The sequence below is a fragment of the Nipponia nippon genome, unplaced genomic scaffold, assembly GCF_047370975.1.
Source record: "Nipponia nippon isolate SJK-2023a ecotype South Korea unplaced genomic scaffold, ASM4737097v1 scaffold_9, whole genome shotgun sequence".
NCBI lineage: Eukaryota > Metazoa > Chordata > Aves > Pelecaniformes > Threskiornithidae > Nipponia > Nipponia nippon.
This window is the reverse complement of record NW_028262413.1, coordinates 34,698,875-34,715,986: the sequence shown is the minus strand read 5'-3', so window position 1 is coordinate 34,715,986 and position 17,112 is coordinate 34,698,875. Positions and strand designations below refer to the sequence as shown.

General features: G+C 34.9%; 1 protein-coding gene across 5 annotated transcripts in view; it reads left to right on the top strand.

The window, feature by feature from the left end:
• The window catches only part of UNC13C (unc-13 homolog C), a 262,536-nt gene extending 249,535 nt beyond the window's left edge, over positions 1–13,001 (top strand). For all 5 annotated transcript variants that reach the window (XM_087743345.1, XM_087743347.1, XM_087743346.1 and 2 more), the window contains 3 exons: positions 9,705–9,797; positions 10,545–10,704; positions 11,684–13,001. In XM_087743345.1, coding sequence (XP_087599471.1) covers positions 9,705–9,797; positions 10,545–10,704; positions 11,684–11,969 — 539 coding nt within the window. In that variant the 3' untranslated portion in view covers positions 11,970–13,001. The remainder of the gene's footprint in view (positions 1–9,704; positions 9,798–10,544; positions 10,705–11,683) is intronic.
• The last annotated feature ends 4,111 nt before the right edge of the window (positions 13,002–17,112 follow it).

Below are 17,112 nucleotides of genomic sequence, written 5' to 3'. Positions count from 1 at the left end.
GGGACGAAGCATCTGAAAACAAGAAAAGATAATTAGCAGAATTAAGAATATTTACCTAATGAGAATAAGTGTAACAGTAACTCCATACTTGTCTTGTGAAGCCACCAACATAGGGAAGGAAATTACATGACCAAAAATGAAGAGAAATTCTTTTCAGCTGCCAAGCCAAAATTCAGTTCTGCGTTCCTTTGCAACCTGTAATGGTACAAGGCAAAGCAGAACCTCACTATCTTCTGTCTTCTTAAATATATGGAATCGGATTCAAAGACTAAACTGATAGTTAACTTAGAAAACAGCAAACATACCATAGTTTAGGCAAGCAGAGAGATGCCATCAGACTATAGAAAATAAAAATCATTTAGCAGCTCTTATAAGTGAAAAAGGAAAGATTTTTTTCTGCTCTTTTGCATGTCAAAACTGTTGTATTATTAACTGTCATATTTTGAAAGCTATACCTGTATTCTATAATGAACTTTAAGTCCTACAGAGCATTTCCAATTGTCTCATAACATATACTTCAGACAGAATGTAACTCAAGAAATAATCCCTGCTTCATCCACTGTAGTTTCAAATTGAGGTCATCACAATCATGTGTTACACAACCTCATTTCATGAAAGAAAAAAACAGAAATCAGCATACAATTGCAAGGAATGTATAGCAACGAACAACAGAAAATACACGAATAAGGAAACTTGCAGAATTACAATTAATAGAAGTATTCTATCATATGCTAATATCAAAATAAATGCATTCAGAACAGTGGGAGAAAATAAATATTTTAAAAGTTCACATATAAAAAAACAGACTGCTGGTGAAGCAATAAGGTTTTTCACAGAATGTTCACTTAAAGGGCTATCACAATAGAAAATTTCTTTGATTATTCCTTAAATGAAATAGTAAAGCACCTAAACTAGAAATAAGTTGTATATTACAATTTCTCTTAAGTCTTCAAGAAAATGAACACAAGCTACGGGTATCCATCAGTTATATGACATCAGTTTTAAAAAATAACTTCTTAACGGTATCAGTGGAGCATTCGCTACATATATAAACCTCAACTTGAGAGGCTATACTTGCCTACGCGTTGCCTGGTTAAAACTCTGGACAGATATATGTATACACACACATATGGATGGATGGATGATGCTAATTGGATACTCACCTCCCAGATCAAAGCTGGCTCATCCCTGGTTTCTTACCATATGGACATACAAGCGGCTACAGATGAGGGAGGGTCACAATGGGGTTGTGCAATTGCCAGCCCTCATCATGTGAAGCATGGCTTACACTAGGTAGAGAGGAAGGGGAAAGCCTTAACTGGAGATTCCACCCTGACACTCAACCAGTACTTTCTACTCACACCATAATATTCTGCATTTATGTTATGCTCTCTGAATTCCTCATATCACTGTCTGACATTACAGAAATGCAAATAGGAGAGAATGCACTTTGATAGCGTGGTTTTGTACAATGGAGAGGCTTACAGATGCTGCAGAATCTTCTGTCAACTTTAATGCCTTCACACCAAGTGATCCTTAAGATAAATGATTTATGTTTTCTAATCAAATACAAACCTTCTAAATCTTTTCAGTCTTTTCATGGCAGCCTGGTGAAAGAATGGTTCCTGAAAGTCAACCATCAAGTAACTGAACTTGGTTCTCAGAATCCCCCAAAACAAACAATTACCAAAGGTTCAACAACTTCTTACAGCAAAGCATGTGTGGCACTTAGCATGGTTATAGTTACTAAAAGCAGGTTTCCCTGCTTGCCTGCCTTTTCTCTAACACACGAACAGAAGAGATCATTTAGCTTACTATATCTAGCTCTTAACAATTCAGCTTTAGCTTACTCTTTTTATTAAATGAAAATGTTAAAACATGCACTCAAGATTTTCCTCTAAATTATAGACCCTCAGGATCCTGTGAAAAGTAACTTGATTAGTCACCCTGATCTTTTGTCTTCTAATAAATTAGCAGATGGACTCCAGACAAATATATGTATTTTATTGGCATCATTAATGAGAAGATGACAAATGTTTGTCTGAATTAAAATGTTGATTTAATAGCTTGTGTAATTCCTGGAGCATTGGACACTGTGAAAGCTTGAATATTTGTTCAACTTTTTCATTCTTATGTCCTATATAGAAAATAAGGTCAAAGCACAGGTCCGGTATTTAAATAAATGGTCAGAGTTATGCTGAAGAAGCTAGCTAGCAAATGGGATAGGATAGGGTTACCACAGGGCAACATTGCCAGTTCAGCTGGTTTTATTGCCTGGCTCACAGTGCTTAGGTGAGCTTTTCTAAGTCTGAGGTACTAAAATCATGTCATGCATGATGATTAGTTTGCAGGTAGTTGTTTTTCATTACATGAGATTTCTAATCCTCAGAGAGGTAAAGAAGGTCTTGAAATCCTGAATCCTAAAAGCCAAAGTAAAAAAAAGAAGAAAAAAAAATTAAACGTCCATAGATTTAGGAACTTTCAATACAGCTATAAAGATTGTTTCAGAGCCTGGCTTATTATCTTTGACTAGTTTGGGGCAAAAATACTGCAAAAGTCACCACTTGCAACAACTACATGAGTGCCTGGATGAGAGGAGGAGAAAGTCAAGAAGCTACAAAGTCCAAGAAGAAGAGAGTCTTTAAAAGAGCATCTAGCCCCAGAACGATAAAAATATAATAACCCTAGACATTAGAAGGAGCCAGTGCAGACATACAGAGAGAGCCTTGATCAAATAAGTATAAAGCAAAGGGAAAGGCTGAAAAAACTCAGTAAGAAAGAATCACTTCCATTTGGTATGTAAGTAAGTTGAGGAAATCAGAGAGCTCAAGTATGGCAGAAAGGAACAATGTGAATAATCTAAAGTTGATTATAGATCCATGCCAACTGGAAGAAGTGAAATACCAAATACAAACATGGTAATATGAATCTGAGGAATGAGCAACTTATGAAATTCCAAGATGAACAAAAAAAAAGTTTTTTGCCAAATCTCATCTTACCTTTTTTTTATTGTTATTATTACTACTACTACTACTACTACTATTATTATTATATAAGCACTGATTGGTTCACTACAAAACACATTAGTATTTAACATCAGATGGGTGTTTGGTAAATGTCAGACTCCTTTTCTGTTTAACAAAACAATCCCTTTGCATAAAGTAAAATACTTAATTCATGTTTACCTTCTCAACCTAGGGGTCATTTCAGCCCTTCAATAAATGTAAGGAACCATGAATGTATGGAAAACTGGGATATAATTGTGTGAAGAAGAAAAAAAAATAAATATAGTAAATTCAAGCAAAGGACTTCTGACAATATATTTTTATATATTCAATAAATTCTGACATTCAGTGCTTTCCTTTCAAAGCAAATAATAGATTATTACATTGTAATAACTGCAGATAGTATAAAAGCCTTTCAAATACAAATGGAGCTCTGTTTTCAAACCCCTGAGAACAGACACTGATCTCTTTTGGACACTGTGTAGACTGCTTAATAGATTCCAGCTTCCAGAAATTGAATCAATTTTCTCCTCAGAGATATATAACTTCTCACATCAGTGCATTTCTGAGTTCTCTGGAACCTGAGCTGAAAAAGATTGTGAATCTAGCTCCACATCAGGTTTTGGACACCCAGCTGCTGGTTTTGGTGACAAAGTCCAACCCTTATTTTTCTACTGAATTTTGCCTTAATTTCCAAAAAGCTCCAGTTTTGACTATTCCTCCTTGTCTCATATCTCAACTCCCTCTCTTATGTATACACTCTGACAACTTAACCATATACTTAAGGTTCAACTGATCTATAAACTGGACAGCAGGTAGAGGAAAAAAACAATCCACCTTGTTCACTGCTGAGTTTTCTTTTTTTTAATAAAGCAGAATTTTTTGAATAATTTTGAATAAAACCTAGTTTTCTAAACAAGTCCTATGAACTTTGCGGATGCAATTCAAGTTTGGGGAAAGGCTCATAGAGACAGTGGAACACATAAGAACATCTGCATATTGTCTTCATAAATATTTTGAAAAAAAAGTGATTCTTACTTTTAGTTAGAATTGTGCCCGCAAGCACCACTAAACAAGAATAGACACTGCACAGACCACAAACACTTTAACAATTAATGCTTCCGGAGTTCAACAGTTAAAAAAAAAAAATAGAAAAAAAAAACAAGAAAAAAGAATTAAATCTGTTGTTATTGAGAGCTGTAATTGCCATTGGATGAAACAAGAAGCATATGTCCCTAGGTGAAGAACAATAAAAACATTCCATTATTCTTCTCTTTTCCTACTAGATGACTTTGCAGCATAAAAAGAATCCTTGTTTGGCAAGTATGCCCTTAATCGCTCTCTCCCTCTCTCTCTGACACACAATTTGCTACCGTCTTTTATTCTTTATGTTGTGAGAAACAGACCCTCAAATAAAGCCTCCTCCAGATTTAAGGATTTTACATTAAACTACCAGCAGGAAGATATTATGAATATGAAAAGAGCTTAAAGCAGTTTCAAAAGAAAGAATTGCTATCATAAGATAGAACATAAGAAGATAGGTGATGTTCCATATCACGAAGTGCTATGTTAACCTAGGATTATACAACCGTTTTCAAACACTGTACTACAGACACAGAGCTGATGAAAGAGAAGGCTTGTGCGGCTGAGTGCAGGGACAGATTTTTCAGTTCAGTTCAGTACTATGTATTTCTGTCTGACTGTTTTTACACCATCAAATTATTGGTTTTTCATTGCTCAGTTTTCAAGGCTGCTGTATTTCACCTTCTTATAGCTACTGAATTTTGGCATACTGAACTGTAACTAGAAGAGATTGCAAGATTGATGATAACATTTGTCTAAATACAATACCAGATAAAAACTAACTTTGTTAACAGATAGGTCAGGCAATACCTTTTCAGACACTGAGCAATTTTATCTTCCATAAATACTTCTGTATGAGTATTTGCATCAATATGTAAACTTTCCTATGTTTATATTAGAATATATAAATAGTGCAAACTTTGGGCGTAGCTACAGTGCTGGTTTCAGTAATTACATACACAATCTCTGCTATCTTAAATACTCATAGCAGTGTAACTGTGGTATCGGAGAGTCAGACCTGAAACCTATGAACACTCCAATGATTAGCTCAGCTTCTTGGATGAAAGCATCCCAGTTTCCATGCCCCAACTTCCAGGAGCAGCTGGAAAGTACGCTCCATCAGAGGTACTGCTCCTGCTATTTCAAGGTCTTAAATTCTATTCTTAAATTTTATGCTAGCTCATTTTCTGTGAATCCCATTTATTTCTGCTGGGCTGTTTTTTCATGCAAACCTAGAAGTTAGTTTCCAAAGTCCTCATGATAGGGAATTTTTTAAAAAATTTCTTTGCTGCTAAAGGATTCAAGCAGGACAAAGGACCCCTTTCACAGTAATATACTTTTGTGCACAGTCACAGACTGATTCAGTAGGAGTCTTTTGCATTTAGCAGGAATATTATTCTAGAGAATACAGGGAGTTTCTGTTTTATTTTTACAAAATATACATGGCTTTTTTCCACTTGTATTTTCTGCTGTTTTCTCTACCAGAGTCCACAAGTTCACACTTCTCCAGAGGTACCTACTCAGGAATGGAAGACAGAAGAATTAGTTTCTGTGTGCAAATGTAGTCAATATAACTATCATGACTAAGAAACATTTGGCTAGGTCCTTGGTCCAAAATGGCTGTCTTCTGTCAGGATCATTAGGGCTATAACAACTATCACATTCATGATATTCCAGGGGCTAAAAAAGAAGGAATCAAAGCCTGACTATTTTGGACTTTTTTGTCCACTGAGGCGCAAGCATATTTGGCCTGAGGAAATACTTTCACTCCTTTACACTTTGTTTGCTGCAATAGAATGACTGCCGTTTAAATGCAGGTGATCACTTTAAAACCCACCTAGGAGAGGATGCTGTATTTTGATTCATATAAATAACCTAACAAACGAAATCTAAAGCAGAGTTTAGAGCAGAAGCAGTAACGGTTAAGCAACCATAAGTTTTTCAAACATAAAGCAGAATTATTTGTATGTTTGTTAAGCTTCTAATGAGTTATATTATAGTACTAAAGGAAGAAAAGTGCAATCATCCTCCACAGTGCAGGGCTAGATATTTGTTGTCAGTTAAATTGCCTTGTTCAACATGGTAGGATAAACGGACCTTTCTACAGTGCAATCAGAATCACTAATTCCTGCTGTGACTTTACAAGAACTGGTAGCAAGAAAGAAAACAAAACAGCAGAAATAGGCATATTAGAGACTTTATAGTGTCGTGCCATAGTTCTTGAATGTCAACAAAAGCTGCCATAAGCAAATAATGAATGTCCTAGAATTGTATCTTTAGTTTGTTCAGCAGGTCAGAGAGAAAGAGAGAGAAAACAAATGCAAGATGAATGGGGTGGTAACTGAAAGAAACCAAGTTTATATTCTAGACTCAAATGGAAATTGTCTGGCTAAGATGTTCTGCTGTAGGGAATTTCCTCAGCAATAATGTCAGCTGTTTTCAGTATAAAACTGTGTGACGTTTTGCACAGATTTCTTTCTGTATAACTGTATCAAATGGTACTATACATACAGGACTACTCCCACTATGTATTTGCGGTACTGCTTACAGCACTGTTGTGAATTAGGGACTACTAGGAAAATGAAAGAAAAAAGATCACTTAGGAGACCTTTGCAAGGATATACTTTGCATAGTTAATAAAAAAATTGGAAAAACAGAACAAGACTTATCTTGTAGATTCATAATTTTGTCTCGGTAAGATCTAACTTGTCATTATTACAGGTTAACACAGCACGCTCCATTGTTACCATCACCCACAGGTTGCTGCATAAGCTATCTAATGGAAATGCTAATTGTTTTCTTTTAAAACATTCCTGATTTCTCCTAAAGGGGTTTTGGTTTGGTTTTCTTTTTTTTTAAGCTAAAGGTTAAAACAAGTAATTGACAGTGGCTGATATTTTCAGTGATATTGAGGATCATCCTGACCCACCTTCCACTGCAGTCCGTGGTAAATTATTATTAATTTTGACTGGGAAAGAGTTTGAGAACTTCTCATACTCTCTCTCAGTACATTCAGTTTATCCTATCCATTCATTGTCCCTTTGATTTAGATGTTGCAAATTCCTGGTTCTCTTCTCCTGTCCAGCTTGGCAATGAAAGCTTTTTAATTAGAACAAAAGATTAATGACTTAGAGTTACGGTATGTTCAACTGAAACTTCATAGCCGAAGATGGCTATATGTGGAATCAAAAGCATCATGCATAAAAAGGTCCACCATCACAAAAAGAACCTGTTAAGGTTGAATTCCATGCAGTATGTAACAATTTGAAAAGGTGGAATTTCACAATATGAAAGAACAAGACAGATTAAAGCTCTAGAAGCTCCAGTCTCTACTCTCTTTGATTTACTTTACAGCATTAGAAAGCCAATGAGAATAACCTATAGACAAATATATAATATATATAGTAGTGGAGTACTAGCTCAGATAAGCTGCCTTCTGAATTTTAGGTGTGAGGGAAAAAAAAAAATATTGTCTTCATTTAATTCAAGGTAAGTAATCCACATAAATATAATGGAAGGTGTTTTCACACAAATCAGCACATTGGGTTAAATGTAACTCCATTAAAAACACCACATTTTGTATAATGAAAATGAGGTCTTCTTAAAAATCTTGTTTATCTGGGCAGAATAATTTTACATAGCACTTTGCCCTCCAAAAAACCATTATTTTTAAATTCATAAATAAATTTTATTTCAAGCAGCAGAAACTCGGTGTCAATATTACACTACTCATTGATACATGGTCTAAAGATACTGTGTTTGCAAGAGAAAAGGAAATCAACTTTAACTTTATGACCTTGACCAAATGAGAATTTCCTTTCTCTTCCTAAATAAAAGCTAATTTTACTGTACAGTCAGATAATACATTGTGTTATTCTTCTAAATAAAGCTGTTATACTGATTTTATTTAACTTTACTAGTCCATTTCATTCCTATCTTTTTATACGTTCTTAAAAAAAAAAAAGTATTATTTATTGTGAACTAGATGTAAAATGATTCAGCAACTTAATTAGAGATCCCATATAGTGCAGCTTTAAGTAATTATCCAAATATAACAAGAAGTTTAATGGCTGCCAGTGAAACTAAACTTCTTGCAATTAAAAGTCGGCTGTCTAATAAATTGCCTATTTACATGTCAGTAGCGGTCCAAACCATCTGATACTGAAATACCTCTAGCAGCAAAATTTGTACAGGTACCCTGCAATTCAGATGTAGCAGCTATAACCAGATTAAGAAATTGAGACTGTGTATTTTTGCTAAAACACTGTTGACTACTGTTCAGAAGTAGATTCATGACAATTCAAAGCCAAACTCGCCTGAAAGTTGGAAAATGCAGAACAGTGTTCAAGGCCTCTGAGCAAGTTAATTGAGCACTGAATTTCCACATTTTGATGTATCAGGCAAAACACTTGTTCTCTGAAGCAGTAATGCTTGGGGTAAGAGTATTTAATTGACCTTGCAATGTTCAACCAGTGTAGAGAACATAATTACAGATTATTCCAACACAACGAATAAACATCACTGTAGAACACATTTCTAGGAAACCACTGATGGCGAAATCCAGAAAAAACTATGCATGATAAAGAAAAAAAAAATATATTCTTTGTATACACTAATTCAGGGGGAAAAAAAACAACAACAAAAAAAATCATTTTCCCCAGTATGATTAGACAAGACACTCCTCTTCTCTGTACCCCTTCCTTAATTCCTGCATGAGCTGCTGGAAAACTTCTAAAGGAATGTTTGCTTTTCCTCACATACAGATAGATGAGGAACCAGTGGGTAAGGAATTTCTGTATAAATAGAAATACGAGAGAATCTTTCCTCTGCTAGCCCACAGAAATAGTAGCCAGTTATAAAAGCGTAGTAATTTGCTTTAGTATATAGTTCACAGAGTTTAGACTGGGGAGCAAGTGCACAGTTCACAGAGTTCAACATTCACAGTCATCCAATTAAAGAACAAATAAACATATCCAATTTTGTTTATATTGTACTGTTGTAATCTGGTATGTTAAAGGACCTTTCAATGCATACTGAGAGTCCTTTTAAGGAATCATTATGTGCAAATTGACTTAGAACCTGCACTGGTGCTCAGAAGTAAAAACTTTCAAAATTAAGTTCCTGGCTCCTCTGCCATCCCTACAACGTTCCCTTTGTTTTTTAAGCCCCTGTGTCTGTGCTAATGCAGAACTTTAGTAGTTTGCTTAGACATAACCCCCAGCAAAGGATTCATCAATAACAATACAGAAATAACTTTCCAAATGCATCCTTGCAATAAGATTTTTTTGGGGTGCACATGCAAACAAAATTTGACAAAACCACCAACTTTTGCATTTCGAGATGCAAACACACCTAATGACAACCAGAATAGAAGGTTCCAGATGAAAGGGTTTTTTTTTATCTTACTGAGGCACTTTACGTAGATATTTGCAATTGCTAGGTACTTTTGTGGTAAAATCTCTTAAGAATCTGTAACTGATTCCCACTTAAATGTGAAATATATGTCAGAAATTTCTAAGTGTTTCTGACAGAAAATATCGCTCACCTTCTTTCACTGTCTGTTTCTCTTGATGTACTGAGAAGCCAAGTGTGCTAACCTACCAATTACTACTTCAGGTCAAACCACTAATAATTCGGTGGGTGAGATATCTATACAGGTGGATGTCTCCACACATCCTGGAACTGGGGAGCATAAAGTCACTGTAAAAGGTAAGTTTCAAATAGCTAACTAACTTACTTTAAAAAGGAAGCAACAGCAAAGTCCAACCCCCCCGTCAAGCACTACATCCTAAGTAAAACGTGCCAATAATGAAATAACAAATGTTAAGTAAAGTATTACAATACTTGTAAGGCTATAAGTATGCTTCAGGTGATTAGGATCATACTTTTTCCTTGCTCAACATCAGCAGAAGCTAAGATTATGCAGGTAAGTACTGTCTATATGCTTCTCTGTAGACAGTTAAAATTTATTATATGAAGTTATGAAGTTATAAATTCAAATATGCCAAATTAGACTTTTGAATTGCTTGCATATAATTTAATTTTCCAAAAGCTGTAGCAAAGCTGGGTGGTGAATGACTGCACCAAGACTTGAAAAGTTCCATTTTTAACAAAACGCCTTTGTTCTGCACAGAACCTGAATTCCAGAGGAAAGCCAGTATCATTTAGATTAGTATAAGCTGATTTTTTAATTACAGTGAAGGCAGCAGACGAGAGCTGTTAACATAAAGCACGTGTAAAATATATGTTTATATTTGCTACCATTGTAACTGAAAGCAGTCAGACATCTTACATGGCAGAGAACAGGCAAAGCTCTTCCTGGGCTTGCCAGGTATTGGTATCTGTAGGAAAGCTCTCGGGTCACCTTTCATTGGCTACACAAAGTCATACTGGATAATGAGGTGAAGGTCTTCCAGTGGAATTGTATTTAACTTCATTTCTTTTATTTCTTTATAGTTGTAGCGATTAATAATCTAAACTGGCAAACAACAGCTATGTTCCGGCCATTTGTGGAAGTTTGCCTATTAGGTCCTAACCTAAGTGACAAGAAAAGAAAACATGGAACCAAGACAAAGAGCAACACCTGGTCACCAAAATACAATGAAACTTTCCAATTGTGAGTCTTTTTTGTCTGTTAATTCCATATTTTATGTAAACTTTGTTAGAATTTCTTGCAGTTAAACCAGTAAGAACATAAAAAAACATCCTAAGGCCGCCATACACATCAGAGTCCATAGATATAGACAGCACTTCAAAATTGTTTAGTAACTTGTATCTTTGTTTTATATGAAGGTGAATGACAACCACTAAGCTTTCAGTCTTACAAAAGCTGCTTAAAATGTACAATTAATTTCCCTACACAGGAATAACTATTTATATACCTAGGAATCTATTTGCCTAAGTAGTTATCTGGACAAAAGCGTTAATTATTACTGCTAGATATCTGGGCCTTTATGACTGTTGAGATACCTAAATATGTAAAGGGTTGTGCATGTGTTAATGGTATTATTTATCTCTATTATTTAATCCTTAAGGCAATTAAGAAACTTTCACCTGACCTGGAGTTTTAAATTTAGTACTTCTCACATCACCTCTCACCTGTTTACTCCTCCTCCCCTTTCATAACTGAGACTGATGCCTTTTCCCCCCCTTACCCCCCAACCCTGACTAGGACAGAGTTCACTTTCTCAGTGTCTGACCACAAAGCTCCTTTTGAGGCTTGCTGCCAGTGATTTTCTTTATTTTTTTTTTGCAGTTGATTTAAAGATGTGGTTATGATAGTTGTGGAACTAGTTGAACATTTTAGGTACTTTCTAGGGAAAGATAACTGTGTTTATTTCAGATACTGAGGGAATGATTAATTCTCTGTTTCTGTTCAGGTCAGTGGGAACAGAGGCTACATCATCAGTAGCATCTGAAAGGTTAACTGTGTAGAAGGTTTAAAACTAGATGATATTCTGTTGCAACAAAATGGAACTACAAAAATTAAACTACCACTATCACTTTAATTTTTACAAGATTTCTAGAGTACATTCATTCCTTAGGGGAATTAAACTGAACTCCTTGTTCTAAATTCATAATTTTAATCCATGCAGCATTTTGTGTAACGAAGATAAGCCAGGAGCCTACGAACTTCACCTCTCAGTGAAAGATTACTGCTTCGCTAGGGAAGATCGCATCATAGGAATGACAGTTATTCAGCTGCAAAACATAGCAGAGAAAGGTAGCTGTGCATCTTGGTACCCCTTGTTGAGAAACATCTCTGTAGATGAAACTGGGTTAACAATTCTTAGAATACTTTCTCAGAGGACCAATGATGAAGTTGCTAAAGAATTTGTAAGACTTAAATCAGAAACAAGGTCTGCTGAAGAAATGGCCTAAAATACCCAAGTAATGCAAGATTGTCACCGCCACGAACATAGATACAATGCTGTTGTCCGAATAGTGCATGCATGTGCAAATCTGTGGGAATGTTTAACTAACTATGTTTTCAGTGTTTGCCAGTACTTATGTACTATATTTGCAAGGTATGTCAAGGAGCTGTATATCTTTTATACATATTTTGGTCTTTGGTAAAGTAATTGTTCCAATGAAGTGCCAAATCTAAGATTAAGAGTAAACGTTTCATCACATCTTTTTAAATGTTGATTTCACCTCATCGCAGTTCCTTTATTTTTTAACATTTATTAATAAATAATTAGCTTTTTTAATTGATAGGTTGTCTCTGTTAAACTACTGTGTTGCTTATTCTAAATTAAGTTACCTCCCTAACTATTATGTCAAAAAAGATGTACCTAGTTTTCTTCAAACTATCATTTTATGCAAGCCTCATTTTAGGTATCTATCTTACTGATAACTTTTTCTATCACTACTACAGATGCAGTTACTTATAGAAAGTGTTTGTAATTTTATAATTACCAATATAAAGTAATGATTTTTGCATAAAAACTGAAAAAGGATGGAAATATTTTATGCTAATCTTTTTCCAACCTTTCATAACTATCACTGTGAAGAAATGCTGTTAAAGCAAGTTCTCAAGAAGCTGTGCTTATCAGAGTTTGTTACTGATGTTTGATATCTTGAGATAACTTTGTTCTTCAAAACTGCCAAGGTAATATCATATTTGTATTAAAAGAGTAAGTCAGTATCTGTAGAAAAAGACTGCCGTACAGTACAGTATATGTGCTTTTAAAAAATAATTTTTTTAAATGATATGGTACTGTACAAGGGTTAGTAGTTTGGAATATGTAATGCCGGTTTGTGGTTTGTTTCTAGAAATTGTTTATGAAAAGAAAAGATGCTGTTAGCATTTTCACTCAGAGTTATTAATGTTGCTTTACATACTTAGCTGTAACATCAGTTAAGTGCTTTATTTCTTTATTTTTTTTAGAAAAGTTCAACAGTTTGTACTTATGCAACATTACTATGTATTGCACTAAAGCAAACTCTGTGTCCTGTAAATATATTTAGTGAGAAATTGTAAAATAAAGTATGAAGAAACTGCTTTCTAGTTTTGTCATTTGATATTATTTACATACCTACAGGTCTCATGTGCATGTGAAGCCCATGCAGTGGGCTTGCAATATAGCTTTATAACATATCAAAGTACGATTCCCAGTGTCTAGCATCTGGCTTTTTTATAAGTGTAAGATTTGATATGTCAGTGTCCTAAAAACTATAATAAATGAGGTAGGCATATATATTTAAAAAATATCATGTTCTGTAATAATACACAGAATACACATAATACACATATTTGTCATTGGTTTTGGTTACGAGTGTTTCTAATAACACAGGTTGGAGTTTTCAGCTTTGCTTAGGGAAAAAATAAATAAGAAGGGAGGGCATATAGCAAGCACGTTGATGCCAGTCTTTTAAAAACATAGTACATGACTCCACATAGGTAAACCAGATTCTCTCCAAGATACCCTTTTGTGAGATATTTAGTTGAGATTTTAAGGATGTCTTCCAACACCCTCAATCCTCTTGCTTGAATACTAAAAAGTAGATTTGCCATAAGTATATTTAGACATTTAGAGAAGATCTGCGCAGCCTTTAGAGAGTTAACAATACTTCACTAAGATCATAGTGGGGAGGGATGGGACCAAAGTTATCTTATTAGTGTATATCCTGCTGATAAATATGCATTGCAGAATACATTATGGCAGAGGGAGATATTGATGGGTACATTTTTTAACTCATAACTTCAGAAAGCCATTTCTCCATGTGAAAAGTTATGCTGAAGATTTCACATTTCAAAAAGTAGTTCATTAAGTTAGACATTAAGTGACCCCTTAAACAATTCTGAGAATGTAACTTTAATAACACCTCCTAAATATAGGTTACGTGTAATTGCAAATACTTGCAAAACTCTCCCAAGGATTTAGAGACCCAAAATCAATCTTGAAACTAATCTAATCCTTTAATGTTTCAGATGTATTTTGTGTGTTGTGGTATACTTAAAAACAAAATCCAGGTGTGGCTCCAGTAACTTCAATAAAATTAAAGAGGGTTTTATCTGAGTCTGTATAATACTGCCTCCTGAGAAATTTCCGTTTGTATGTGCAAGTCGTACTGCTTCCTAACTGTATTTCTGCAAGGTAGAAAAGGAACAATAGCTGAACTTGTCAGTGAAGTCAATTACTGCTCTTAGTGGTCTCTCTCAGTTGCAGACACTACAACTAATCAGGCGATCTGGTAAAGTAAACCCTTATAATCTACGGCTTTAATGTTTCACTGTATTTAACAGAAAAATATTTACTCTCTGCATCAAAATCTGTCATATGGAAGATGAGAGGAAAATGTGTTAACTCTACATTACAGGGCTGTTTTAAACGTTATGAATCAAAATGCAAGTATATGCAATGATGTAGCACAAGCAGGTCGAACTCAAACATTTCATGTAGTAGACATGATTGATACGGAAAAGGTTTCAGTGCTATTTTAAAAGCTGTTATATTCTCTTTTAGGGAAGTAAATATCCCATTTTAAAAAAAAAGAAAATTAATTTCAATTTATGAGAAAATTTTCTTAATTCAACTGAGCTAACCTTAGTGAACTAACAGCTGTTTCTGCAGTTTCACTTCTCAGTGACAAGTGATGTAATCAAAATTCGAGTTGGAATTCCATTTATATTGGTTTGTTAAGAGCTAATATAAATACATGCACTTAGGGAAATAAAGGAGAAAAAAGACAGGGGAGAACAGTAAAAATTAATTTGAGAACAAATTTTCCATGCTCCAAGGAACAGTTACTACATGGAAATGATTTGATGTGCACCTGGAAAAGACAGATACATTTAGAGAAGCTTGTGATATGACAGCACTTCAAATTAATAAGAAGTATACTTAGAACTGACAATTTTATATAATTCTGTTCAATAAGGGTTAAGAGAGAGATTTTTGTCCTTTCTATTTTGTTTTCTATGATGGAAATATGTAATAGCCAAAAATAGGGAATTTAATTAAATTTTCCTCCATGTGCTTCATAACTAATATCTGACCAAAAAAAAGTAGTAGTAATGTGTGAATTAAATATGTAAATGTAAGATGAAGCTAACACTAGCAGACATTCTGAAATCTAAAACAACTTATCTAAAATAATTTTATTTTGTCTAATGCCATATTTAAATGACACCTGCATTAAGAACACAGCACTTGAACTGGCCTTTAGCCTTTTCATATGGAACTCTGAACCCAGGAAACTGCTAAAACACCAATGGAAACATCTCTCAGATGGAACTAGATCTGCATGGTTCTTCATACACTTTAACTCTTTTAGGGACTTAAATTTGCATCAAAATAATAAATACATAGGTGTTGGGCCATCACCAAGAGACTCAACAAGATCCAGCAACAAACGATGAAAATATTTTTCAAATTATTTCCTCACTATTGACTGTTATCTATAATCTTTTCTATGCAAGTAAATCTAGACTTCTGTGACATTTCAATCTCCTCTTATGTCACATATATGGACTTTTTACAAGGGCACGTAGTGATAGGATAAGGGGTAATGGCTTTAAACTGAAAGAGGGTAGATTTAGATTACATATAAGGAAGAAATTCTTTCACTATGAGGGTGGTGAGGCACTGGAACAGGTTGCCCAGGGAAGCTGTGGATGCCCCGTCCCTGGAAGTGTTCGAGGCCAGGCTGGATGGGGCTTTGAGCAACCTGGTCTAGTGGAAGGTGTCTCTGCCCATGGCAGGGAGGTTGGAACCAGATGATCTGTAAGGTCCCTTCCAACCCACACCATTTCATAATTCTATGTTCCATCACTGAAAATCCCCCTAAGACTGATTCTAAATAATTGTAAAACGTTTTTCTGTACCCTGGAAGAATCAAGAAACCTTTTATGAAGAATTCAAGAAATGCATGTGCAAATGCCACCATTTGGCTTAGTTTTCACTCTAGCTTTATTCCCCATACACGTTTAGCAGAGTCATAGCTACTATTTTCTTTGTGCAGCTTCTTCACAGGCATTTTCATTTAAAAAGAGATCATTTACACAAGCTTACTTAATACAAGTATTGCACACTTTTAAAAGGAGAGTTAATTCCAAGAAGCTTTATGCGTTATTATATTTGTTTCCCCTATAAATTAAAGAAGTGATTTACACAACTTATTCACATTAGTTGTTAATAGGAATTGTTGGCCACTATAAATCTCATGTTTAAAGGAGAAGGTGAATTGCTTTACTTTTTACTATCGTTATGTCCAGAAAAGGACACACAGGCAGACAGGAATCTGTTCTCAGTGAAATCAATGGGAGCTTTGTCCAATGGCTGCTCTTCAGTCACTTCATTCAAGCTGAGCAAATCAGCCTGAGTTACTGTAACCATTCAGGATATGGTTTTCCAGTTCACAGGTTGAATGGAACTCTCAAACTCATTAAAAGTTAAGATGGGCTTAATCAGAAATATGCATCAGAGGGAAGTTAAACTCCTCCTCTGAGTACAGGATGTGTTTTTGTCAAAACACTTTATCTTGTCAAGGCTGTTTGTGTCACTAGTACAGGTTTACACAAAAGAAGGGATTAAGGTGCCAAATGCCTACCCTAGAATCACAGAATAACTTAGGTCGGAAGGGACCTCTGGAGAGCATCTGGTCCACCTCACTCTCAAAGCTGGACCAATGAAAACAGGCTGTTACATGGGGAACTGCAAAACCAGATGTACCTTCAGGTTTCGCACCTTAAGATAGATGCAATTAGGACAATAGACTAATTGTTAGACTAATAATCTAACAAATAGCTCAATCATAGCTGTGATATATGGCAAATAATACATATAAACAGTAGCTTCCATGGCTCTATGGCTAACTTGAAATTGAGTGGGCCTCTAACGAAATTAGCATCATTGCCTTTTAATAGTGATAATTACAAAATCTGTACAGGGTCTCTGTATAAGGGTCTTTCATTATGAAAACAAGATGTAACAAAATTAGAACATGGCTGAGTTTATGGATTTTATCATTAGTTAATGCTAATCAAGAATATAATTATTATTTTAGTTTTAAGCTCTCC